Source organism: Mesoplodon mirus (assembly GCF_964341445.2).
Source record: "Mesoplodon mirus genome assembly, chromosome: 5".
Lineage (NCBI taxonomy): Eukaryota > Metazoa > Chordata > Mammalia > Artiodactyla > Ziphiidae > Mesoplodon > Mesoplodon mirus.
In genome coordinates, this window is record NC_138980.1 from 26,736,174 (window position 1) to 26,764,154 (window position 27,981).

Here is a 27,981-nt window from a genome sequence, read left to right on the forward strand (position 1 = left end):
ATTAGCAAATACCCTTAGTGAAGAATGTAAATACTTTTCAGCAGGGAAAGGGGTTAGCAATCATTACCTTCTTAGTAAGAAAGAGTGTGGATATTTTTCTTTCCTCCTATATCCTGAGATCAGCTACTCCAAAGGAATGAGTTTCTGATGGGGGAGAAAGTAAACATTAATTTGGGAACCTGGAGCACTTGTAGGGAAAGGTCAGGAGGCTTCGGTAGTGCAGTGGCTCTAGCAGTATGGAAATGGAGAGGAAACTAAAGGATGGCTGACTTCTTAATCTCTATAACGAGATTGCTGTGTTAAGGAAAAACCTTTTCTTTACATCAAATGCTCCTTTAAAAAAAAACCTTATAACATATAACATAGTTGAACTATATGTGGACTGCATCAGAGGCCTAAGAATAATTTAGGCAGTGATTCTATGGCAAAACTTCTTTCAGCTCTCTTAAATTCCTAGTCAACGTCAGGAACATAGCTTTACTCTATGTGCAAATGCTACCAGCGGATCATGTAGAGAAACCCACTTGGTATCACCATTTGTCATACCAAAAAATTACATGCATCTTATGTTCAGAATACAGATGAAACTCAAATCTTTGGTAATGCACTTCAGAAATGGGAATACTTTTAACAAAAATCTTTATCTGGATAAGCAATCATGAATTCTACAACAAAAAATATTTTTACCTGGCAGACTGATCAATAGTTTTGGGTTTTTTTTTTACTAAATTAACATTTACCATGTAGTTTTGTTTGTTTGTTTGTTTTTTGTTTTTTTGTGGTACACAGGCCTCTCACTGTTGTGGCCTCTCCCGTTGCGGAGCACAGGTTTCAGACGCGCAGGCTCAGAGGTCATGGCTCACAGGCCTAGGCGCTCCGCGGCATGTGGGATCTTCCTGGACCGGCGCACAAACCCGTGTCCCCTGCATCGGCAGGCGGACTCTCAACCACTGTGCCACTAGGGAAGCCCCTACCACTTAGTTTTTCATGTGTAAACAGGTAAGCAGAAAAAAATACCTACAGACAAACAAAAAGTTCATTATGTTAACCAATCAGGGTCTGGAAACTTCTGCAGTTTTCTTCCCAAGTGTTCTCCGATCAAATCATCTTTTTTTTTGTTTTCCAGTAAACAGTAACATAAATACAAATTGTTTAATAATAACCATAAAGTCTCATAGGCTGAGGTTTAAGTATTTATACTTCATATGGTAAGGAGACAGATATTGGACAATTTCTAGACTCCTGAAGATTTGGCATTAAAAACAAAAACCTCAGTCATCAGAATTCCTATTTCTACGTTTGTGACTAACTACATAAATAACCATTGGAAAACAGGACTTTCCAAGCTAACTTTCCAGTTAGACTTTAATCTTTTTTTTTTTTTTTTTTTTTTGCGGTATGCGGGCCTCTCACTGTTGTGGCCTCCCCCGTTGCGGAGCACAGGCTCCGGACGCGCAGGCCCAGCGGCCATGGCTCACGGGCCCAGCCGCTCCGCGGCATATGGGATCCTCCCAGACCGGGGCACGAACCCGTATCCCCTGCATCGGCAGGCGGACTCTCAACCACTGCGCCACCAGGGAGGCCCTAGACTTTAATCTTAAACGAAGTGTGTATGTGGTTTTATTAATCTACTACAGTGCACAAGTTGGATGTCTTTCCATGAATGCTACTTACCACCACTGACATCAACCAATGAAACAGAACACAATACTTACAATTTAATGAAATTCCAACAGCAAACAGTTCCTATGGGTTTTGGTTTCCAATACCTGCCTACCTAAAGTTAATAATACTTATTACCTGTTCAACAATTACAGAAAAATCTTTTAAAGTTAAGGAAAGTTTGAGGTAAATAAAGAATATTCATTTAAGAATGAAATAGTCAAGATTTCCTTTTACTCAAAAAAAACAAAAAACCAAACACAAAAATCACTTCCAAGAGTCAACCTCCATGTACAAAAGGCAAGATCAATCACTGGACACAAAGGATATTCCAAAGGTCTTTAAAAATGGTAATTAATCTCAAAAAAGGAAAATTAATTTTAGCTTTTATATTTCATTCATTATCAAGACCATATTTGCTTAACAAGATAATTATGCGATTGATACAAAACATACAGCATTTACACTTAACTGTACAAAATAATTTAAGGTTTATAAAAATATTAGAATGTTTAGAGTTGACTGACACAGTCTTAAATCATCTCTTCTAGACAAGTATAGTAAGACCACTGATTTCCATTTTATTTCTTTTTTAATAAGTCAAAGAAAGGATGCTGCAATGCTTCATCCAAGGTAATTCTTTTCACTGGATCATATTCTAACATTCTTTGAATCAGGTCAAACAGTTTCTCATGTTCTTCATCATGACAGAGCATAAATTCCTGAGGGGAAAAATGACTTTGTTTAAGAAAGACAATAAAAAATAGTTAAAACAGGTTTTTTTTTTTTTTTTTTTTTTTTTTACCTTTAATGGTTTGCAGTGTCCCGTAACATATCTACCAGCAGAACTACGTTCCTCCCAATCTAGCTGATTATGATGAAAATACATCTGTTTCCTATAGGAAAGAGAAGTCTGGATTAAATTTTAAGAAAAAAAGAAACCCCAAACCCACATTCTTACCCTGCCCCAAACAGGGGATTGGGGGAAAAGATGGAACCATAGACATCTCTCTATATATACATAAACATACAATTTCTAAAAATCTCAGCAATAATTATATCGGATACCTTATATGGTATTTTTCCTAATCTTGTACCCTCTGAAGTTTTAGTATCCCACCTAAGTTGTACCATATGTGAAACAATGCCAGCTTCAAAAACAGAGGTTCCTAGATCCATTCCTGTAAATTCTGATTTCACTAGATCTGGAATGGGGCTAGAAATCGTTAACAATTCCCTGGATGACTTCTGCGGTGAAGCTATGTTTTGAAACCACTTATAGTATTCTTGTCCAAAGACGTACATGTGGTTTGCAACAGTCTGGAATTCAAATTTAGATAGGACTCCAAAATCAAGCTCTTTTTACTACTCTATGTATTATTTTTAAATCAACCTAGGAAAACATTTATGCAAAGGTTAACCTGAGTATAAAAACACCACTTTATTTACTGGATCACAAAGTAAATATTGCATTACTTTTCAAAAACTTGACTTCATGAAAAAGAATTCAAAATCTACAGTCTTTGGAATAAGCAATAACAACAAAGATGGGTTTTCTATAGTTTGAATATAGGCCACTGCATGTACCCAATAAGGACTTTAATCTTAAAAAGCATACCTTGTTTTCTGAATCATGTGTGTTGGTATGGGTCCTAATATACGTTCCATCATTGCCAGGTGTTCTTTATTATCATCAGTCTAAAAAAAATAGGAAAAAGAAACTTAGCACTTTCCATTTCCCTACACGCACATAAAAGGATAACACAAGAAAACAGTGTGTCCGGGACTTCCCTGGTGGTCCAGTGGTAGAGAATACACCTTCCAATGCGGGGGACGTGGGTTCGCTCCCTGGTCGGGGAACTAAGATCCCACATGCTGCGGGGCAACTAAGCCTGCCCACCACAACAAGAGAGCCCGCGAGCCACAAACTACAGAGCCCACACACTCTGGAACCCGCACACCACAAGTGGAGAGAGAAAACCCACGTACCGCAGCAAGAGAGAAGCCCACGTGCTGGAATGAAGACCCAATGCAACCCCCCAAAAAAAGTAAATAAATAAATGTTAAGAAAAAAAAAAGAAAATAGTGTTCCCATAAAAGGACTAGATTAGACAGCTATACAATTTATATTACACTCTACTTCAAAGATGGAATAAAACTGAATGAGCTACACTGATTGTCTGATTTGTGAAATGAATTGGTAAGGTTTGTAGAGCTGATTGAGGAACAACTTTTTAAGTATATTTTACTGAAGTACAGTTGATTTACAATGTTCGAATAATTTGTTTAATGTAAAACAGAACAGTTTTTCCTTATTTGTATTACTTGCACTGTTTAACTGAGGGATGACTGGGAAGATTACCAATAACCTGGCTACTCATTTTATCGGTTGCTTAACTAACCTCCATTACCCAATGGATAGCAACTTTGTAACACTAATCCTAGACAATAAAAATACAGTCCCAATAATTCTTACAACAACCTTGAGCTAGGAATGTGGGAACATAACTTTCAAAGAGGTTAAGATACTAGCTCAAGCTCATATAGCTCATCAATGAGGAAACCTGAGCTGTGAACCCAAGTCAAAACTCATATTCTTAAATTACACAGTAACAGAGCTTTGGCTAAAGTCGAATAAATTGTTAAACTAAATGGTACACTCCTAAGCAGAGGCTGGAAAGCTTCTTCTATAAAGGACCAGATAGTAAATATTTTAGGCTTGGATGGTCACAGATGGTCTCCACCACATATTCTTTTTCATTTTTTAAAGCAGGCATCAGATAGGATATAGTTTGCCAATCCTTGCTCTGAAGAGCAGAGTCTATGTGCAATGCTTTTTAAATCCATTAACTACTGTGCCTAGCACACTGCTTTCAAAATGTTCTTAAGTCATGACAGGAATAAATAATACAAGCTCCATTATCTTCAAAAAGTTCCTTAGTTGAAGACTATTTTGGAGGGTGGAATTAAAATATAAACCACATCTCAAACCAAAGTTAATAATCGACGCTTAAGGTCTCAGAATGATTTACAATCATAAAACCATCTGAAGGATTTTATATGTGTCAGAATGAAGAAAGCATGCACTGTGCTCAACTTTTTCCTTGACCCTATAGCTTACTACCACAAAACCAGACACCACCCCCTAGAAATGTCCGACAGCTATGTTCTAGATATCAAACTTGTCTACAAACTCAGAGTACTTTTAACAGATCTCTATGGAGTAGACAGAAGTTTGGTGAGGTGCCCCAGAGCGGCGAACACATATATTCTGCAACAGCCACCTAAGTGACTTATAATTCATCACAGCTTCCTCCCTCCTCATCCTGCATTGCCATAACCTCAAAGCAACCTTGACAGTATTAGCCAGGAACTTCCTAACCACCCTCACCCCATCCAACAACACACCTTGATCAAATCACAACCCTCTTAAAGTTCTCCAATGGTTACACCACTTGAAGCTTTCAAGACTTTTAGTTTTCCGACATAAGCAAAATTATGAGGAAAACAAGTAGAGACCTAAATAACATTTTCTCCTTTTTGTTCTGCCAAGTAAGCCAATAACTATTATCATTGCATAGAAAGAACATTTTAATACCAAAAAAAACAGGAGAGATAATTTCTAAATGAAAGCCAGAACGGCAACCCTACAAAATCATTTTCATTTTAGACCGGTCTACATTTGGAAACCACTGACTCCTAGGATAAAACAAATACCTTTCTATGGCAAACAAGTCCACTATGAATCAGTACTTGCCTACTGACACCATTTTCCTATTTATCCAAGACACTCCGGCAGCACTATTCATCCTTCCTCAACTAGAGTAGCTTCCTTTATGCCTCTTGCATTTATGAATACCATTTCTTCCTGATATGGCCATCACACACTCTAGTTTTCTGACAAACTCTTACTCTTCCTTATAGCTTGGATTAAACTCCCTATTCCTCAGTGATGCCTTCTCGAAGGAAACTTAACCGTTCACCTTTTCTGGGTTCCCTTCTACATTGTTCCATTATAGCAAGTATCATATTGTACTGTACGTTTTCCCATGTCTATCCTGTGTATGTCTTCCTTGAGGAGAGAGATGCTGTCTTTTCATTTTTATACACACAGTGCTTAGAAATGTGCCTAGGGTGTCATACATGCTTAATACAACTTACTGTTTCTGAATTCTTTTAATAAAAGTGCAACATAACCAGCGCTGAATTAAAACTGACCATAGTAACACTAATGTAAATTTATGAAGGAGCATCACAATAAAATGGATCATATGAAGTCAATATGAACCATGTGTTTAAAAGCTCCACATGCAGAATGAATTATGACCATTCACTGAGAGTAGTTCATTCAACTGTGGTTTTAGAGAAGGATGACTATTTTGCACATGGAAGTTTACATCTTAAGAATAATGACACTATGGCAACTTTCCAATATGGAAACCAAAACTTTAACATGCCTTTAACATTAAAGCTCATTATGAATCAGTAAGTAACATTTACTAAATACATACCTGAAAGACTGTGAAACCAAGGTAATATTCAATAAGAATGCAACCTATGCTCCAAACATCACATGGCTGAGACCAACCTAAAGCTATTTAAAAACAAAACCAAACATTTTATTAGGCAACAATTTTTAATTGCCAATACACAATATCTTTTCCTATGTGGGTGCTCTCTTTATATAGCCCATTTAGGAGAAGATGATAGTAAATTCAGGGTTTACATTTTTAGTTTTATACCAAACATGATTCAGTATGCTTTCAGAGTCCTCCATATCCTTGTATCAACTTACAGTATTTTAACCTGGGGGAGGAGGCATTTTATGGAAAGTAAGAGGGGTGAGCAAATAGTCCGTAGTCTCTGAATTGCTTGTGCAATGAGGAGCACTGTTATACCCACTTAACGGTTGTTCTATGAAATTTTACATTTTATTAGTGCAAACATAGGTCAATAATTATCCTCAGAGTGTAATTACTAACCCCTTATCAATTACCATCAGCTTGATATCTGAGTTTATTTCTTCCATTAAAAGAAATAGTAGTGTCACCTAAATTATGTAAGAATTATAATGGATATTATAAGCAGTGTCACCCATAAGCAGAATTATACAGATATTTAAAGTTCACATAGAGAGGTATCTATATATGTACTTTCAGGTTGTCTAGACATGATCATATATTTTCTCCTTCAGAATTCTCAATAGTAACATTATTCAGAAAAGAAAAAAACACCTAGCCTTAAGTCTCTATCTATTTAGAAAGGAAAAGAGTAAACCTAAACCATACAGATGTTTTAACCTTTTAAAGATTAAGTTTTTAATAAAAAATAATGTACAAATAAAACCTACTTTAAAAGACATTTCAATTACTTTCAGTAACATTACTGAATTTAAAGACAAAGGAAGAAACAATATATTCAAGGAACTTGACTATGACTTAGCCATTTTTGTTAACCCTCATGGTACTTATCACTTGAACAAAAGGATAATGGAGCATGGTTTCTACTTACAGTAACACATACAAAATCTGCAAATGATAGAGCTTGGATCTAAGATGAAAGTTTTCTTTTCCAGCCACTCCTGTCTCCCAGTCCAGCTTTCTCCCAAGTGACTGTAAACTACCTCATTCTCTTATGGCTCAGCTCTCATACTCTTTGGAATTTCACATCATTCACTTTGACCAACTTCTGTTTACTACCAACACCCAAGACATGAGACCAACTGCCCTCCTCAGTGGTGGCACCTGACAACATCTTCCTCTTCAACCTAATTCTGCCTTAATCCTCAGGAGTAACACTTCACAAACACACAAAGAACCCTTCTAATCTTCCCATCTGTTCATTTCTTTTCCTAAACACCAATAACCCCAATTTCAGATTTATATCAACTATCCCCAGCCTGGCCACACATGGGACTGTATTATTACTAAGAATCACTGTATCTTACGCAATCTAGGAGGAGGCCATTAACTAACTGTAAGATACACCACTGTTTTATGAACCAATAACCAAGAAAAAATGCTGTTTTGTCTTATGTTTCCTCACATGTTAAAATGTGGAGAAAAATCTTCTTCTTAAAATTGATAAAACACAGCAAGTTATCTCTTTTTAAGCTCTGAAAATACCTCTCTGTCCACAATCTCCTCCCACACTCTTTTCTTTTACCTTCATTGCAGGCTTCAGTCCTCAACCATGAATACACTTTCTAAACTACTGCAACATAGCAGCTTCTTTCAGACCATACTAAGCAGAAATCCTAGTAACATCAATCTCAAAGATGAGCTCCAAACCTGTGCTATCCTATGTGGTAGCCACTAGCCACATGTGGTTATTTAAATCTAAAAGTTTAATTAATTTAAAATTCAGTTCCTCAGTCACACTGGCTATACTGAAAGTACACAGTAGTCTACGTGTGGCTACTAATGGCTACCATGTTGGATAGTGCAGATATACAACATTTCTATCATCATGGAAAGTTCTACTAGCCAGCACTACAAACTATTCTTAATTTCCTGTCCCTTTTACTAATTCTTTACTCTAGGTAAACATCATTAGTTTGCTTTCACACTCATATTCTCAACTACCCAGTCCTCTTCGACAAAAGGTAAAAAGTGGAAAAGACTGATTCCACAAAGATGTTTTACTATCCAACCTCGGTTGAAACTTACTTTTGGCAAAGTAATATGCTTATACCATTTAACTATCTCCCAATATCACCTGATCTGAATTTTTCCCACTGTCTCCAAGCCCCCAAATCCATCTCTGACTTCCTTGCTCTATCAACATGACTCGGTCTCGAACTTTTAAATTTTGAGGCATAAGATGCGCTCTCCCTCACTGAGTTCCCTTTTATTAATATTGAAAAACCCTGCACCTTAACTAATTTTCCTTTCCATGCTTTCCCATGTCAAAGATGATCAAAGAAGCTCTCCTCTTAGACTAGCCCCTCTTTCTTCTCCTCTTAACCTCCGTCCACCCTACATCTAGACGTCTGCCAGCCAAATCTTTAGCATTTTCCCCAGCACCATGCTTTGTGATGAGACGAAAAGAGGTGCCCACATCGCTTCAAAATCACACTGCTGTCATGGACTTAGCCAATACAGCTTGTTCTCTTATGATCTTGTAAGACTGACTTGTTCAAAAAGAACCACCACCTGGAATATCTTTACAGATGATATCACATTTTTCCCACTCAGGAAAATTATTTATAGCAATGTCCAGACAGCTTTTATGAAAACAGAAAACATTTTCTGTACACTGCTAAGAAAATTACAGCTATCCCCCAACTACCTGCCCCCCAATAAAAGCTATAGAGAACAAAAAATCTCTTTTTCAATTAAAATATCAGGAAGTCTGGTATCTACTAACCCAAAATGACCTCTGGAGCTCTGTAATGCCGTGTAGATATCACAGTGCTATGATGTTCATCATCATATGTTGCACTTCCTAAGTCAACAATTTTGACATCTGTGTTTTTCAGTGTGCGTTCATCACGTTTCTAGAGATACAGTTAAGTAAACACAAAGATCAATAAAGATATGAAATATTTTATAGCACTATCCAAAAGGCTTGCACATGAATTCTCTTTTTGATTTTCAAAATAACCCCATGAGAAAGGCAAAGGATTACCCTTTTGGGGTTAAACTTCAGGATATAATAAGCCTCAAAGGTAAAATTCCTCATCCAAGGATCACCAAGCTAAATTAATTTTAAAGACAACTACCAAAATTAAAACAAGTGTAACTTACCATTTTTGAATTATACTTGACTACATAGTCAGACTCCACAAATAAAATATTTTCAGGCTTCAGATCTGTATGGGTTAATTTATTATGATGCAAAACTACAAAAGAACAAAAAGACATTATTAGTTTCACTTACAAATGTAATCTGTACCGGGGGAAAGGAGAATTAGTAGTAGAGGTAGGGATCAAAAGTGGTTTCATCTTTACTTGCAACGTGCATTTTTAGTGACAATGGTTTGATATGTTGCTTGTCCAATAAAACCTTTAATTGACTGGTATTTAAAAATTTAACAAGTATACTTACAATTTACTGACTGACAGATCTGATATGCCATTTGCCTGATATGGTCAATTTGAAATGGCAGAAAGCTATTTTCTTTAATGAAATCATAGGTACTAAGTCCCAGGAGTTCGAACACAATACAAATATGACCATGATGATCAAACCATTCTAGCATCTGGACACATCGGCTGAAACAGATCAGAATACAAATAATTCAGTTCACAGAATTCTGATTATTTCATGGAACATAATGGATCACAGTTCCAAGTTTCTTACTTACAAGACATTATTGGGATCAGTACTATTTAAATGCTCCAATACTTTGATTTCTGAATGAGCTGCTTCACGATATGGTCCCACATTTTTTGTGATTTTCACTGCTACATGTATGCCACCCCTTAAAAACAAAATGAAAATGGTAAATGTACAGAAGGGCGTTGAAGACATGTATCCTCTAAAGCAGCTGTCCCCAACCTTTTTGGCACCAGGGACCGGTTTCATGGAAGACAAGTTTTCCATGGTTGAGGGGAGGGTGTGATGGTTCAGGTGGTAATGCAAGCTATGGTGAGCAGCAGATGAAGTTTCACTCGCTCGCCCACTGCTCACCTCCTGCTGTTAGGCCCAGTTCCTACCAGTCCACGGCCCAGGGGTTGGGGACCCCTGCTCTAAAGCATCATCTTGTTAAGTACCAATCACTCTATGCTATTTTCCTAAAATAATCTTTCAGGGTATATTATAGCAGATCTATAAACATTTTTTCAAAACATTTTGACAAAATATACATTATACAGAGTGATGATTTCTCTTAATACTTAAGAACGTTAATGTTTGTTTCCAAAAGTTTAAATTGACCTAGATTTTATAAGTAGTTTTTTTTTTAAAAAAAGGATAAAAATATAAACCTTGAAGATACTACTGCTGAAAACATTCACTCATTCGCCAGGCTAGACCGAATGTGCCAGATGTTGCATTGGAATCACTGTTAAAAGGAGCTTGTCCCATGTACCTCACAGTCTAATGGAAAAGACAGACACTTGAACAACTTATCATTAGGTTAGAAGTGCCTGGTATAAGGTATAGAGAGAAGAAAGAACCTAACCATCAGAGTTAGGGGAGCTCAGACTTCTTCAGAGAAGAAAGACAACTATCAGTTTGTTAGATAATTCTGGCAAAGGAGACACCAGCAATAAGTCATCAAGCCAAAAAAATGTTTAGTGCATTCACGGATGCGAAGAGGTATAAATAGCAACAATGTAGGGCAGCGTGTTTTAGACCGGGGCATCTGTAGTACTTCCTAAAAAGTACAGAGGGAATTCCCTGGTGGTCCAGTGGCTTAAGACATGAGCTTTCACTGCCGTGGGCCCAGGTTCAATCCCTGGTCGAGGAGCTGAGATCCCGCAAGCCATGTGGTGCGGCCAAAAAAAAAAAAAAAAGCCGTAAATGATTTTGAGGAAAAGGATTTCCAAATCTTCAGCTTCCTTCTGTCCTCTTTTCTAAACCTGATCTTCTTGAATACAAGCCAGCAGTCAACCCTGCATTTTTCACTATGGCCTTCCCACATTACAAAAGAGAACCCCATGCACGTGAAATTAATATGGCAAGGTTTGTGCCCCAGGCTGTTTATAAAAAAGAAAAAAAAATTCTTTGAGGCAAAAATTTTTCTAGTGGCTGGATAGCAAACCTATTCCGAACTCATTTCTTTTGACAAGGTCCCAATGAAGTTGTGGGCTGATATATAATCATCAAACTAAATTTTTAATGATTTATCTCCCTATGATGTATAGCATATATCTCAAGACTTAAAAGAATTACTATAAAACTGCTGTGACAAAACTTCTTCTAGTCTCATCTATTTCATCATATGGACAAGTTTTCTAACTGCTAATAAGCTATAAAAATGAACAGTGCTAATAGCTATAAAAATGAAAAATGGATAATGGTGTTAGCTAATGTTACTATAGTAATCATATTGCAGTATATAAATGTTCAAACCAACGTTATACACCTTAAACTTATAAGCTTTCATATTACTTGTCAATTAAAAAAAAAGAAAAATGGAAACTTAATGTTAAAACAGTAAGATTTATCTATGGACACATGAACTCATTTTTTTAAAGGCCCCAACCATCTCGATAAAAGATATATTTACAATTACATTGTATGTTTTAGGTCTAATAAGTATCAAAATTTGTAACAGATTTGTACTTGATCAATTGAATACTCTTCATTGGAATATCTCAAATACTCAAGTCTTGGAACCTCAAGAAATTTTTAAAAGACCTCAATGGGACAACTAGTGAAATGTGAATCAGGTTGTAGATAAGCTGGCAAAACTTGAAAATACATATAACATGTAAATATAGAGAATGATTAAACACTGTAAAATGTTAACATTTGTGGAATCTGGGTGAAGAATAGATGGGAATTCTTAGCAACTTTCCTAAGTCAAAGTATTTCAAAATATCTTAAAATTTTACTTTATGTTCACATTTTTGTCATAGAGAGGAAAGGGTGATAATAAAAGACACTTAGGATAATATTCTTTATAAAAAGTGAAGTAAAAGTTAAGTTCAAGATAAAGCATTTCTAAGTATTCAAGAAAAGTTTGTTCATGGATGACAGGAGGTATCAAGCTGTTGTATTTAGATTCCCCCAAACATATTTAGAAAGAGAGATATGTTTTTTTTAAAAAAATCACCATTTACAATAAGCTGGAAATTACATCCTCAACTATTTTATGATGAAAAGTATAGATGTCAATTTAGAAATGTGCAGTTTCCACTAAACTGTTGTAAGACGTTCACTTACAAAAAAATTTGCAACCGCAGAAGAGAGATCCTAGAGGAAAACATGAAAATGAAGCAGAGAGGGTCAAAGAACAAAAAGTTTAGTATAACTCATTAAAGAATCTGGACTTTATTCTGTAGGCTTCAAGTAATATAATTTTTTTATAGTTTGAGAAGCTAGCCCTAACGTGCAAATATTATCCTTTGGAAATAAAAGTTTTTGAACCAAGAAGATTAGACATGCTAATTTATTGTCTCTGCAATTCAAAAGTAGGGTAAAGCACTCCAAATCTCTTATAGAAAGCTAAGGACCTAAGTTCTGGGAAAGTCTTCACTTGAACACTGACATTAATTTCCATGAACTCCATCTGATAAACATTTTCAGCATTCTTGGTCAAAATCCATACTTATGGTAAATAAATCGTACACAGTTCAAGAACTTCTGAATACTTATACCTCCCAGGAAAACACATAGCTACCACTTAAATTCCATTTCATCTAAATTATGGATCCTTCTCCACCAAAAATATCAGAATGTTCAAAAAAGAAAAACAACAAACTTACATGCCATGATCAAGGCACTCTACAACTCTGCCAAAGGTCCCTTCTCCCAAAGTGTTCACGATTTCATCTAAAGTGAGGGGGGAGAAAGAAGTGTAAGTACCTGAGTACAAATTATCAGTTATTCAAATAATGAATGCTTAAGTGTGGAATTTTTTCAAATGCTCTCTATTAAAGCATAATTAACGTTCCAGCCCTCAAATTATTTTATTTTCAGATGCTACAAAAATAATGTAGATAGCTATTTTTCTTGCTCTAATCTCAAATTCCACTGATTATTTTGGAACTTTAGAGTAGAAATATTTAAACTCTATAGAAAAGAAGAAATACAAAAGAACAACAAACAAACCCACAAAAAACAAAACAAAAAAGCAATGAAGAGTTCTTTAGACCCCGCTGACAAACTATTCTTAAAAAGATTATTCTGTCTGCAAAGTTTAAAAAGTGTTGAAAAATATTCTATACATCTTGCTTTTAGAACGTCTCCACTTTGACAGATAAGGTGACCCTCTTCATCATCTTCTATACTCCTGGATCTTTTCCTTTGGTGGCTCTTCTGGAACGGCAAGTGGGCAGCACCAAGATCGTCCAGCCAATCAATATAGCAGAGTGAATTCAGGGCAGAATACGCAATTCATTCAGCGGGGAGATATTCAGGCATTCAGATAAGAACCAGGCCACGAAGAGTTGGCAGGAGCAAGTTCAAATTCAGTCCCCAGAGATTCACAGGACACAGTTTATGTTACAGAAGAAAAACATGGCAAGATTTTCAGATAAGTTACTTAAAGTGGCAATAGAAAAAACAACACAATTGTCTCTAAAACACTGACTTAATTGAAGTCTGAAATTTAAAGAATGCAATGTCATGATCTATTAATCTCGTTATAAAATAGCCTATGCTGTGAGTTGAGATGTCTAGTTTGGCAGGAAAATGTTTTAAAACGTCAAGATTAGCTCAAATTGATACTTAGCAATATTTTTAAACATACTTATTAAAATAAAAGGGGAAAATAAAGGCTAATGTCAATGTTTGATCTAATCAATGATAGTTCTACTGAAGAAAACTTGGGGAGGAAAATAATAACTCATAGTTTACTGCAAACAAGTGAAGATTCATGAGTGTAAAAAAAAAGGCAGGCTTTCTGGACAATAATTTCCCCTTCAGCACCCACTTTCAGAACTCCAATGGAACTAATTGCAGATTGTGCTATACACAGGGTAAGTATCCACCAGTGCAACTTTCTACATTTGTCTCCAAGTACTGGGAAAGGGGTTTCTTTTAAAGTAAAAAATGTTTAAGATGAAAGAAAAGATGGGTGCTTCATCTTTTCGTATGATTATGTTATAAAAGATAAAAATATTTTTAACATTAAAATCAAGAACCTCATGATCTGGTCTGCAGAAAATGAGTAAATGTGGGCAAATGAGGACTAACTAATAAATGCAGATTAGTTGTAAGAATTTGGAAGTTTCCTTTAAGGATTCAAGTAATATAAACACAATTATATTCATATAGTATTATAAACTTTTTCAAACTTATTGGCTCAGTAAGAGCTTTTACACACAAATAAGTATCCACCCAAAATAAAAACAAAATCAATCATACCGAACGTGACTGATTACTTGAACATTGTCTATTACACTTCCTTTTAGGACTGCTTCTCCAGCTTCGGACTGAAGATTTACTGCAGTGGATTCGATAACTGCTTTCAACGTCTCTGTGATAACGTCTAGGAACACATCTTTTGCAGTAATCATTTCTGTATTCATCAATGTTAGGAACATATATTTTGCAGTAGTCATTTCTGTATTCATCAATGTTAGGAACGTATCTTTTGCAGTAGTCATTTCTGTATTCATCAATGTTAGGAACGTATCTTTTGCAGTAGTCATTTCTGTATTCATCAATGTTAGGAACGTATATTTTGCAGTAGTCATTTCTGTATTCATCAATGTTAGGAACGTATCTTTTGCAGTAGTCATTTCTGTATTCATCAATGTTAGGAACGTATCTTTTGCAGTAGTCATTTCTGTATTCATCAATGTTAGGAACGTATCTTTTGCAGTAGTCATTTCTGTATTCATCAATGTTAGGAACGTATCTTTTGCAGTAGTCATTTCTGTATTCATCAATGTTAGGAACGTATCTTTTGCAGTAGTCATTTCTGTATTCATCAATGTTAGGAACGTATATTTTGCAGTAGTCATTTCTGTATTCATCAATGTTAGGAACGTATCTTTTGCAGTAGTCATTTCTGTATTCAGCAATGTTAAGAACATATCTTTTGCAGTAGTCATTTCTGTATTCAGCAATGTTAAGAACGTATCTTTTGCAGTAGTCATTTCTGTATTCAGCCATGTATCTCCGGTCCTGATAATATCTCTCATTCAAGAACCTTGCTTCTAAATAATGACTGCAAACACATTAAAGGATTTAAAATTACTCTCTTCATTCTAGAACGCTTTAACGTTTAACCACATTTTAACGTGGTTAAAATAAAACATTCTCTCAAGAATTCCTGGTTTCAACAGCTAACTCAATAAAAGAAAAAAATACAAATTGATGAATTAGAACTTATACTTAACTCACAAAACTTAAATAATTTTACTTTAACCAACAAGCAAATGGGTACATATATCTCTATTAATATACACTGCTATGAAGGAACAAACCTTGGGTCAAATCATTCAACATATTCAGTGTTTACTTGATTAAGTGTCCCTTTACCTTCTGGTGAAAGTTAAGACCAAAAATTCACAAAACTGCTCTTCTGAAATTCATCAATCTTATGATATATGCATCTGTAACTAAGCTCTCTTCCTTTTTGCAGAGCCACACACAACATGAGGCAGGCAAAACAGGATTCCTTTCCTTCTTAATGTAAGTTAGGTATCTCTGGCACACAGAGTTCTTTCACAAAGGGTGTATTAGAGGTAAAAGGAATCTTAAATATATTTCAGGCCTTTCATTTTACAGATGACTACACTGAGATCCCTAGAAGGAAAACGATTTGCCATGGTTGTAGAGCACATTCTAAATCCTATTGTATGTGCCAGTATTATTATACACACCACCTATTCCATCTCCTCTCCTCTATTTCGAGCTTCCTGTATCTTTCTGAGAAATAGTCAACACAGTTTTTGAACGCTGCTTCATGTGCCAAAAATATCCAAAATATATGCCCCTCAAATGAGAAAAGGTTCTTATAATTGCTTGCTTAGGATTTCCCAACCCCCTACTTGCCTTTGCATTTTGAATTTCCTGTCACTCCTGCTTGTGAAATAAACAAGAATTCAGGGAAAACAGCATCATCTGGTACCATAGTGCTTACCTTCTTTTTGATTTTTTTATTTTTTTTGCGGTACGCAGGCCTCTCACTGTTGTGGCCTCTCCCGTTGTGGAGCACAGGCTCCAGATGCGCAGGCCCAGCATCCATGGCTCATGGGCCTAGCCTCTCCGTGGCATGTGGGATCCTCCCGGACTGGGACACGAACCTGTGTCCCCTGCATCAGCAGGCGGACTGTCAACCACTGCACCACCAGGTAAGCCCCATAGTGCTTGACTGCTGAATCTACACATCCCTTTGAAAATCTAATTGAGAGGTATGGGCCCTCTCCCCTAAGAAACGCACAAATGCGTAAACAAATCTTGGCAAGGAATTTCAGAGATCATGGACCTCAGGAAGTCAATGGATTCCAGTTAAGCAGCCTTGATTTGATGGAAAGAAAAAGACAGAGTCAATTGGCCCAGTTTCCCGTCCCCCTCTCTACCTGGGATGAGTATCCTTTTCAACAGTGTGAAGCTTCAAGAGGGATGCACGTGGAGCACTGAGGGAGAGAGGGGACACCTGCCCAGTCAGACACACCAGCTAAAATAATCCTGACAAGCAATGGAGTGACAGATGTTAACTAGACTGCCCTCACTAACCTCGTTCTTTTTCCCAGAATATGTTGTCATTCTTTTTTCTCAGGAGGCTGGTTTATGCAAAAATAAAGGAGAAGCATCTCTAAAACTGCTACTCAACAGGGCTGGCATCAAATCCAGGCTGGGGAGATGCAGAAGCTCCCTTTCCCCAGTGTCAGCCTTAAGTTCTAGCCATTGGAGAAACAACTCAGGATATTAGGGTCTAAATCTGGGTCTAAGTCAGGGATCTGATCAGTTGCTTGGAACCGTTAAGGGAGAGATCTACAATACATCAAACTAGAAATTACCATACTCTAAAGGGCATCTGTTTAATTCTGTAAGGCATCCTTCCCATAAAAGTCTAAAATGTATCGGAAAACTCTAACACTAATAATCCTTAGCTGGACTAGTGCATGAAATTAGAGCTGCTGATAATCCATAAATAATCTATAGAATGACAAACATGGAGTGAAGTAATACTATGAGGATAAACTAAAAAGATGAGGACCTCTTCAGCCTACAACAACCGAGCCTTAGAGATTAGATAAACAAAGTCTACAGAATTATAAAGGCTATATGGACAGAGTGAACAGGATGAACAGACTGACTGAATTTCTAAAAAGAGTCACTGAATGTCCAGTGAATATTTCACTGTAGTTCTTTAAAACAGCCAAGACTAATGAGGCTATGGGCATTCGTTTTTATTTCCACACAGGTCCTGTGGAAGATAAAAAATATATGAGGCAAAATCCCTGCCAACAAATAACTGTTCAATTTGAGATTACTCACACAAAAATCAAACAAAACTCAACCATGCAGGAAATGCCAAAAGCCTGGATATGAGTGCTTAGGAGAAAAAACTCATAATGCTTAAAATGGTCAGGGAAGATTTCGTGAAAAAGAAGGGAAGAGTTGCATCTTAGAGGGACATCAGGATTTGGATAAAGTAGGAAGTAGAAGAAGTGCCAGGAAAGAAAAATGGCATATTACCATCTTACATTTATAGAGTACTTTTAGCCAGAATGGTTTAGAGATGAGTTTGTCTACATGCTACTTAGGAAATAGTAAGTAGACAATTTCAGCAAGAGCAATTTTCACATAGGGGAACATAGGCAAATAAATAAGCTGGGAACAGATCATCCAAAATCTTGCATGCCAGGCTAAAGGGCTTAAAACAGTGTTTCTCAAAGGGTGGTCTGTTTATTAACAATATCGAAATACTGAATTTTTAAAAATGAAGATCCCTGGACCCCAGGTCAGACTCACTGAATAATCTGGTACTATGCATTTTAAACATACCTCCAAAGTGATTCTATTCACACTAAAGTTTCAGAATCACTGGTTTAAGGCTTGATACTCTATGTTACAACAAGACATTTAAGGATATAAAATGTGTTCACAGTGTTCACAGCCACATCAGTCTTCCTGTGTAGAATTAATTGATTAAGCTTGTAGGAAGGGAGCAATTCACAGGCTACTTACAAATCAGAAAGAAAAGACACTCTGAAATATATAGGAAAAAAGGTAAGATAATTGATCTACAATAAAAGCGCTGATAAATCATAAGAAAAATATGCTTTAATAGAAAAAATAGGCTAAGAATACAAAAATAATGTTCACAATCAACTAGACTTCAATTAAAAAATATTCAAGTGTTCAATAAGCACATGACAGAGGACAAATTCAGCAGAAATTTAAACATTCAAATGAAAAGAAAACACTATTCTTGGCATTTCAAAATAGACAAGACTGGTGACAGCATGTCGTAGGGAGTGTAACTTGGTACAAACTTTCTAGAAAAATATGTGGAAAAATATGTGAATATGTAGCAAGAGCCTTATAAGAGTTCACACCCTTTCACTTGAAACTGTCCCTTCTTAGAACCTATTTTCAGGAAATATTCAGAGGCAAAGATTTGTATACAAAGATAGTTTTCAGAAGAAATAACTTTACATCCAAATGGGGGACTAGCATCCTACCAAGAGTACCTTCTTTATATGCTTCTGTATTTTTCAGTTTTTTTCCTATAATTTTACAAAAAAACACTCTTATAAAGTTTTGAATCTTGAAAATGACTATTAGATTACTCCAGATTATGGAGAGCAATTACCACCAGACATCTCTGGTGCCAATATCAAAGAAGAAACTATTGGCCTAGTGGTTATTGCACTGACTCAGTATCATCTTTCTGTGGTTAATTATGAATATGAATAACTGTTCATCATTCATATCACTTCCTTTCGACACATACAATGCATAATAAATCCATGAATGGTTAGTACTATATGTTCAGCCTTACAGAGTATTTTGTAGTTATCTTAATATAGGGTACAGATATTCTTGTATAATACATTAATTAGCTCAGGTCATTGAAATCCTGGCATAGATTCTCCCTCTTCCCTCCATATGATAGTGTGTGAAGAATGATTAGTCTGCACTGATTAACAACAAGCTCACTGTTCTACAGAACAAGTCTGTTTTGGCATGGAGAAGGAAAAAAATTGCATACTGTTTTTTAAAGTAACCCCAGTTGGCTAATTTAGAAAGCAATCTGGCAAACAGTCCCAGTGGAACATCTGCACAAAACAAGGAGAAAACATAGAACCAACAAAAACAAATGAGAAAGGGAAATTAATGGAGGACAGAATGAAAGAAACTCTATTCACCTAGGCTTTGTTTAATCATTTAGGAACTTGAAAAATTCCTTCAATTCTATATAAACGTAGTACCTCCAAATTTTACACGGGTAAGAATACAACAGAACAGGACACATGCCATTGGAAATTTTTATTGAGGCCCTTCTTACAACAGCCAAGCTTCTAAGAATCCCAAACATATCCACTGGCCTTATCTACAAATATAACCTGTAGAATACAGTATAGGCAACTAATCCCCAACACACTGTAACATTCTCACACACCACATGCTATTTTTCTCATCTGGATGAACTCTTCCCCACCCTTCATTAGCTCTCATTTGTGGAACCCTAAATAAGTGCCCCAATGTACAGCTCTCCCTACTACATACAAGTTAAAGGCACTCACTGGTCCTTTAATCACTTACTTAACTTTCGTGTGTCTCATTTCCCACAACTATATTACTGGCAGCTGGGACTCCATCAACTGTCTCCTACAGCTCCCAAATGGACACAGATATGTGAGAGCAGGAACTCTGTTCTATTCACAGCAGTGGCTAGCATATAATAGGCACTCAGTAAATATTTTCTGAATGAGTATTTGTTGACTGATTTATAAAACAATCTGACAGATGAAAGTTATATAAGCTAATGACAAGTCATTACAACTATTAGTGTTAAAATGGTACTAGTTCAAGTGTAATTTACCAATAAGATTCTTTAAGCTGGTGATGTGGTTTACAATGTCTGTTCTCTTGTGTACTACTGTGGGATCTCCTCTTCTGTTTGTGCCTTCCACTGTAGCTTTCATGTCCCAGGCTTTCTCTGTTATCCCAGTCAGGGCAGTGAGTTCTGTTGGAATGACTCATCTGTTAATGGAAATGAAAAGTGAGTTGTGGAATTTACAGATGGTTATATTTAGTAAATAAAATATTTCACATTACTATTAATTCAATAGAAAAACCCCAGCACATGGGGTCCTACAGGTTCTAAAATCTTCGTAGGTAATGGTTCCCAAGGCATGGAGGCACTGTCCCACTGGTATGTCAGATGATTCTAAGTGGCACACACACCTAGCACTAAATGATAACACTGTGAGACCTGAATGCATTTTCTTTCCATTCTTCTGGATAAATTCTCAGCTTGGTGCATATCTTGAACTAACACTTGCTAACTGCCATTTTTAAAAAAAGAGTCAGGATTCAGGCTTACAGCCTTCAGTAGACAACAATATCTAGCTAGAAATTAATAACTTTTTTGGTTTTATTTTTATCATTACCTTCTTTCTATGGCAAATTATTACTAATCTCTTAAGTTATTGATATAATCAAATTATTAAGTTATTGATGTTAACTTTAAATGTGAACTAATTTAAAACAAATATCACAAGCGTCATGCAGCTTTGTTGAAATACTGTGATACAAATAACTGAAGTCAGAGAAACACTTAGGGATAGAATATAGGAGATGACTGTTTATTTTCAGATCATCCTGCAACCATTCTTAAAATTAAACATATTTGTTATAGATCTGGGGTGACTAAAGAAATGAACCTATAAGGATGAATAGGGTCACACTGAAATCAGATAATTGTGACAATTCCTTGACTCCATCTACATCCTCACAGGTTCCATTCAGGATCACGATCTGTGTTCTAACAATGCCATCCCTATCTGCCTCTTCCCATCTTAATTCTTTCACAAAGCAGTTAAGTTTTTAACAGTGATGTCCAAACTGTTGAAGAGGGTGAGGTTCACAACTCAGCAAGGAGCTGAAAACAGGTAAAATGGAGCAAAACCAACTTAGTTAACCTCCTTCAGTTAGCCCAAATGACTCAGTAACAAGCAGACAAATTCAAGTAAAAAATTTAAAAGATTTCAAATGAATTAAAAGACTTTAAAATGAGGCATCTCCTGGGAGGTATTCCCTAAGAAAATGTAGGTATCATGCCATCAGGGACCGAAGCCACCAAATATTTAGATCTTTTAACTCACTTCTCTTGTTGATTCTTAGGTCCAACAAAAATCCTAAAACTCGAGTCAGGGTTCTCACTGGAAATTGATAAGTGAGCATTCTGATTTACATAGTCATTTGAATATGGGAAACTGAAATAAATGACATTACAAATTAACCTGAGCCAAAAGACCATCAGAAAAGCCATCAAAAAAATTATATTTCTAGTGGAATTCTTCTAACCCTTCAATTACCCAAATTATATTTTAACCACATAGGAACTCTTTAAAATTGTTTAGTTAAGCATTCTTAAATCATAGCAAGCAAAATTACAACATCTGATGACTGAGGTTTATTACTATGATTATTATAATGCATTTTTTGCAAAACACGTGTGTCTGCTTCAGTTTTGGTTTTTTCCTTCTACTATCAGTAGGCCATAACTAGCTCACCAAGGCAGAATTCTTAAATAACCACAGTTATCAATATGCAAATATTAAAATAAGCATCTTGGGAGAGCCAAAGGTTTTTATTTCTCTAGCCAAGTTCATTACTTTAAATTTAATTCAGCTGATAGGAAGCCGTCCCCCCCCACCACTACTGTTCAGAAATATTTTCTCAGGAGGCCAAGAGAAGAATCCCAGATCCAGGTTATACAGATTAGGTTCCTTCGCATACAAAAAAAGAGAAAAACTAGCTAGAATTATCACACTATTTCTTATTAACAAAGAATCCTACATGTTAGAATCATCGGACATCCTTCAATAAAAACATCAGATACAACAAACATCAGATGTTTATATCCATCGTAGAAACCTGATTCTCTACTGCCCTTTAACACCCTATATTACCCGACAATTTGATGTTATCTATATAAAAATATCTATGTAGGTTAAAGTTATGATTAGATGGCTCCAAGAGGACTGTATGTAATGGATAACAAGAAGCCTGTGGGTGTATGTATGGAGCACAATCATACAAAGATAGCTCTAAAATAAGACCAGGTGGTTGACGTGGTCAGTTTGGAGCGCTGTTTCCTAAGAATAGTATAAGCGTTTCATGGTTACTTAAGTAATCAAGGACAGGGTGATCCAAAAGTATCAGAAATGCACATCTGATGCAACAATACTATGCTCCACTTTAGGAAAAAAACAGTTCGCACAAAGGATGAGCCTCTCCGTATTTACCTCTCACAAGCACGAGCTAAATTCCACCACCTGGACTCGCAAACGAGCAGTTCCTCGGACGCCCAGTCCCCACCCCTCGCCTCTCCGCCAGGGCACCTGGCCAGGGCCTTTGGCGCACTCAGAGGCAGAAGTCTGACCTCGGAAAATCCCAGAATGCTACAAACGGCCGAGGCCAGGGACCCAGAGTAAGCCTTGATCTAGGACAACACTTGCCCCAGGAGGCTCTCGCAGGGTCTCACTCTGATCGGCGGGACGGGTCACGGGCCTAAGGAGCCGTGATATGAGTGGCCTGGCCTCTCTGAGACGAGTCAGCGGCAGAGCCGAGGCCTTTCCGCCCTAGGATTTTAAATCTACCATGACACCGGGGCAACTTTAGGTTTCAAATGCCACGAGCAGAGCTGTGTCCCGAAGAAACCCCGGTCGCCGAGGCCCCGAATCCCGTCGTTTTTCTGACACCTGGCTTTCGAGACCTAAAACACTGGGAAACCGCCCAGCCCAGAACACCCTATCCGAAACCTTACCTCCTCAAAAGCAAAAGGCCCTTTGGCCAATAACTGTCACCAAACCGCCGTCTTCAATCCCTGTCACTGCGACACACACCCTACAAAATGACAGCAAAACCATCTCCCCAAAACCCCACCGTCGGCCTCTAGCGCCACTTATATAGGACAAAGGCGCCTGCGTAACAGAGCTCCCGCGCTCCCGCCCCGCCCCTAAGGGGCGGGGCCCAGTGTGACGTCAGGGCCGCGCCCGGCCCTCCACCACGCTGCTGCGTGGGCGGAGCAGTCCCGGCCCTGAGATGTGCAGTGGCTGAGGCGACTCCTTAGATTGTTTTCATTGCGGGAGAACCTGGCTGAAGTCAGGAGGAGACGACTTAAGCCTGTGGCACGTGTCTGCTGCTACTCGAGGAGTTATGCTGAATGCAGCACCTCTTAGCCGAGCCAACCTTGGCTCCGTTTCCTGCTCTCCCACCCCAGTGGGCCGCAGCACGGCTGAACTGTCAGGCAGAGCCACCGTGCAATAGACAAACCCCAAACCGTCTCGGTGCTAGGCCCAGGCTGGTGCTGGGGTTAGCTCAGTGAACGCGATTGTGTAGTCCAGCCCGCTTGGAACGTCCTGTCTAAAAATGGATTCTGATAAATAAGATGTCTTAGGAAACAAGCTCAGAGGTGCTTATCTTTTTAAGGCCTGTGTTCCTGATAAGAACAAAAAAAATAAGTTTCAGTTGAGACTCCTTACAAAATCTTTCCTGTTGTGATCCCTGCCTCCTGGGCAGATTCGGTAGCTGGAAGTTTCCCTAACAAACTTTTCCCCATTATTTATTCCTGTGAGTCAGTTTTAGTTAACCAGTGCAGAGTAATGTCTGAGAGCTAGTGAGCCCCGTTAAGGGGCTTGCTTACCTCAAATAAGGTATTTCGCAGTTCTAAAGATCCCCAGACAGTTTCCCGTTGTGAGCGTGTAGAGTGAGAAGAGAGAAGAGGGCCAAAATCTGAGCCCTGGGGAGCACTTCAGGGACAGAGGAAAAGAGCCTGAGAAGGAATGATCAGAAGGAGAGGAGAACCAAGAGTTTGGTGTCAGAGTAAGTGAGAGAAGGGTTTAAATGAGGGAAAGGCTGACAGTGACAAATGCTGGGAAGGAGTCAGGTAGGGTTGGTCCTGAAAAGTGTCAAGGGGATTTTGTGTTCTGACAAACATTCGATGGATAAAAGAGAAAGTCAGAAATCAGATTTGGGAGGGCACGGTTGGACTCTTGCAGGCATAAATCCAATAACATGTGGGTTTGTACCTTGTACCTTGTTAGGTGAAAGGAGGGCCCTGTCATTTCATGATCTAATAGTGTAGAAAATGTGTGCCACGTACTTTGGATAAATTGAATTGTTATGGAGATTGTACCCCATGTTAAGAAGTGAAGAAGTGAAGTTGAAAAGATACTTGGAAAATTGGAAGTGAAAATTCTTTATGCTGTAGAATGAAACAGACGTTATTCTCCTCACCTGGAATAGCCACCATTTATGCATCTACAATTGTAAATCTTACCCATCCTTTGAGGTCTATCTCTAACATGCTATCTCTGACTACATGAGTTCCCACCCATCTCCCTGCTCTTGACTACTCTGGTTAGAGATGAGGTCCTTAATCAGTTGGCCAAGGCACACTGGTGTGCCTGGAACCACCAAAATATGATGACCAATTTTGCCCATAGTGTGAAATGTATTGGTTCTACAATTGATTACACCTACTATTTCAGGGACATCTATCAGTTGGAATGTTTATCTGAGTAGACTGGGCCATCTTGCGAGGTAAAGTGGGACTCAGCTTGAGGCATATAGAGGCATAAATTAAGCTGGCAGCAAAGAAAAGTTCCCCGTTTTTCCTGGCACATGAAGGATCTTTGTCTTGTGAGGCTAAAAGAGAATGTGGTCAGGACAGTGCACAGTTTTGCTCAAACAACAATAGAAAGTTAAAAGACAGCCAAGTGGAAAGGCCCCCTACAGAGGGATTTATAGACATCACAAAACAATGTTACCCAGTAGTGGAGTCTGCTTTGTAGTTGCTGCTATCTTATTTTAGTGTCATTTTGAATATTCAAGTTTGTCTGCCACTTAAATATTAAGGTCTAATATTTGAAAGTGTGTCATGATCAGGAGGAGGTCGACATGTATGGTGCTCCTATTTACTCTCTGTGGCTTATGTGCTTTGACTGGAGACAAGGACCTGATTTATATTATCTTTGGTATCTCAGTGGCTACAACCCAGTACATATTTGTAGGTTGTTTATGGAAGCTGCTTTTGGTTGTTTTGCTCAGTTGGGTTAAGTTGGATTAAATCAAAGGTTGAAATTTACTCCCAGAATCCCTGGGCCAGTTGGCTTAATAATCTTACCTGGCACCTTAACCCTTTCTATTAAGTCAGTTACCTGGAAAATGAATACCTTGTGTCAGAGGACTTAATAAAAAGTCTGTCTAATTTCTCAGAATCTACTACTAACACCAGAAAATCTGTCCAATCTGGTAACTTTGTCTCAACACAAGAACAAGTATGTCTAAGAAATCCTTAAGTTAAACCATATATAAAGAAAATCTTAGCTTTGAAGAGCAACCAGAGGAATATTCTTATCATATATTCTAGCACAGACATTCTACAAGTTTAACTTCAGATATAGGAAACAGTCATCTCTGAAAGCAGAGTTCCAGAGTAAAAGTCTAAATTGTTGTGTAAATTACGTTTAACAAAAGATTGTCAGCTATATGGAGAAATCTTTACAAAGCTATAAACCTTTATGAGTTTATAATTTCTAAGTTGCTATTACTGATAATTACCAATCTGTATTTAATTAGATTTTTTTTGTGTTTTTAGCTATCAATTAAATACTCATTATGTGCTAACTACTTTGTATACATGATCTCATTTAATAATCTAAACAACACTGTAAAGTGATCATTGGTTACTTGCTTGCAGTCAAGTTATCAAGTACCAGAACCGAGATTCAATCTCAGGACTTACTTGCTCCAAAGCTCTTGTGTTTAACCCGTTCTACTGGCTGCTTCAACTCATACAGCAAAGTACAAAGCAACTTACTTTACTTAGTCATTAGGGAAACCAGGCTGAGTTCATCTTTCAGCAAGATCAAAGGAGTTCGTCTTAAAAAAAGCACTTTTCAAGGTGATATATCATCAAGGGCTCCTCATGATGAAACAATGACTCAGTTTATCTCCAGCACATCAAGGTCATCAAAGGTCCCAGGGTGCCTTATTCACTGTTCAACAGCAAGTCACAAAGGGTCTCCCGTGCATCCCATGCTGCCTAAGATGGATAACATCCCAGGTTTCTCCAATATTTCCTGAGACTGGTTGTGAGGAGATTCATACAGCACACCATGAAGCAGGATCCAATCATCAAACAGTGCCAGAAACATTCCCTGATACACAGTGCACTTTGCAGTGTATCAAAGGTGGGGAGTGGAGGGGTGCCAGGAGTGATTTAATTCAGAGGTTCTTTTGGGAATAGGGTAAGCTGATCTTTCCAATCTCCTTGTCAATTTTCACTACCTCTAATGAAAGGGCTTTGGAACTAGGTTAATCAATTAGTTTCTCAACACCTGCTACCAATAGTCTCAACTATCAACCATCCAGTGAAACCACTGAAGGGAAAATATATTTGCCTAAGTAAATTCCTAAGTTCTAAATTTCCTATGAATATTGTAGAATCCTACATAAGCATATGAAAACATGTAATATATATTTGTCTCCAAATCTTCTGGGGCTACCTTTTATTTTAATGTATAAATATCAAGCTCCTATTTCATGTAATTGTAGGAAGTACAGTATCCTTCAGAGTATTCTGATGATTTCTATAGAGGTGTTAACTTCTCTGGTGGCTTCCTGTCACCTCTCACTCTAAATTCCCATTCCTGGCTCTATCCCTCAATTCCCTTATACCATCTCATCTGCAGTTGCTGTCTTTGCTTCAGAACATTTTGTACCAAGTATTGACACAGACTTCTCCTTGATTCTCCAAAGACTAGGTACCTTTTATGAGGAATAGGCTTAAAATTTTGAGAATACCAGAGGGTGGGTACAGCACAGAAACAAAAAGAACTGAAATTTTGTATCAGAATTCACAATTCTGAAGGTCCCAATCATTTCTTATCACAGATAATTTCTTACTGGCTTTCATCTCCTTAGGACTCAACTAGGGGAATGGATATAAGTAAAATGGATATATACTACACATTAGTTAAAAGCAATGAACAATTTTGCTAAATTTATGCTAAATTGACATATAGCAATATAAATAGACCTAAAAAGTTAATGCTGAATGAAGAAGAAAATGTGATTTATAAAACAATATCATTTAGGCAGATATTTAAAAACTGCAACTACACCACATGTTTTCGAGGATACGTATATATTTAAATAAAGGTTAGAGAGTGAATTGGAAAGACAATATATTAAATACACTAGAGATGTGCTTCTCAGAGTTCTGAACTTTAGCCTAGAGACCATTTAGGCTATGCACTCAGTTTACTTTGTAGCTTTGTTGCCCTGGGTCTAATTTTCAACACAGTCTTCCCTGTGGCTACAGGAGACAGCTGAGTCAATAGTGTGCCTTAAGTTGACAGCTGGCTGACCTGATCTTCTCAGTTTCCATTTTCAGAGCTTTTAAAACAACTGACCAAAGGCAGACAACTCAATAACTCTTACAACTGCAATTGTCCCCATACTATTCAAGTGCCTCCAGCTATTGCATAAGCTGATGTTTCACCT

At 37.4% G+C, this 27,981-nt stretch overlaps 1 protein-coding gene across 4 annotated transcripts; it reads right to left on the reverse strand.

The window, feature by feature from the left end:
- Positions 1–2,234: 2,234 nt before the first annotated feature.
- LOC309804623 (dual specificity protein kinase CLK4-like) lies at positions 2,235–20,445 on the reverse strand (the record flags this gene model as incomplete). Of its 4 annotated transcripts, none has more annotated exons than XM_082622039.1 (14): positions 2,235–2,384; positions 2,468–2,558; positions 3,281–3,360; positions 6,174–6,256; positions 9,031–9,160; positions 9,411–9,505; positions 9,712–9,878; positions 9,971–10,087; positions 13,041–13,107; positions 13,503–13,593; positions 14,644–14,775; positions 15,361–15,451; positions 19,451–19,517; positions 20,285–20,396. In XM_082622039.1, 14 exons carry the CDS (start codon positions 20,385–20,387, stop codon positions 2,244–2,246), a joined length of 1,455 nt encoding a protein of 484 aa, XP_082478165.1. In that variant the 3' UTR covers positions 2,235–2,243. The 4 variants fall into 4 exon arrangements, with proteins under 4 accessions (XP_082478165.1, XP_082478164.1, XP_082478162.1 ...); XM_082622038.1 differs by having other exon boundaries at positions 14,644–14,779; positions 15,365–15,451; positions 20,285–20,387; XM_082622036.1 differs by lacking the exon at positions 19,451–19,517 and having other exon boundaries at positions 14,644–14,779; positions 15,365–15,451; positions 20,285–20,445.
- Between the last annotated feature and the right edge of the window lie 7,536 nt (positions 20,446–27,981).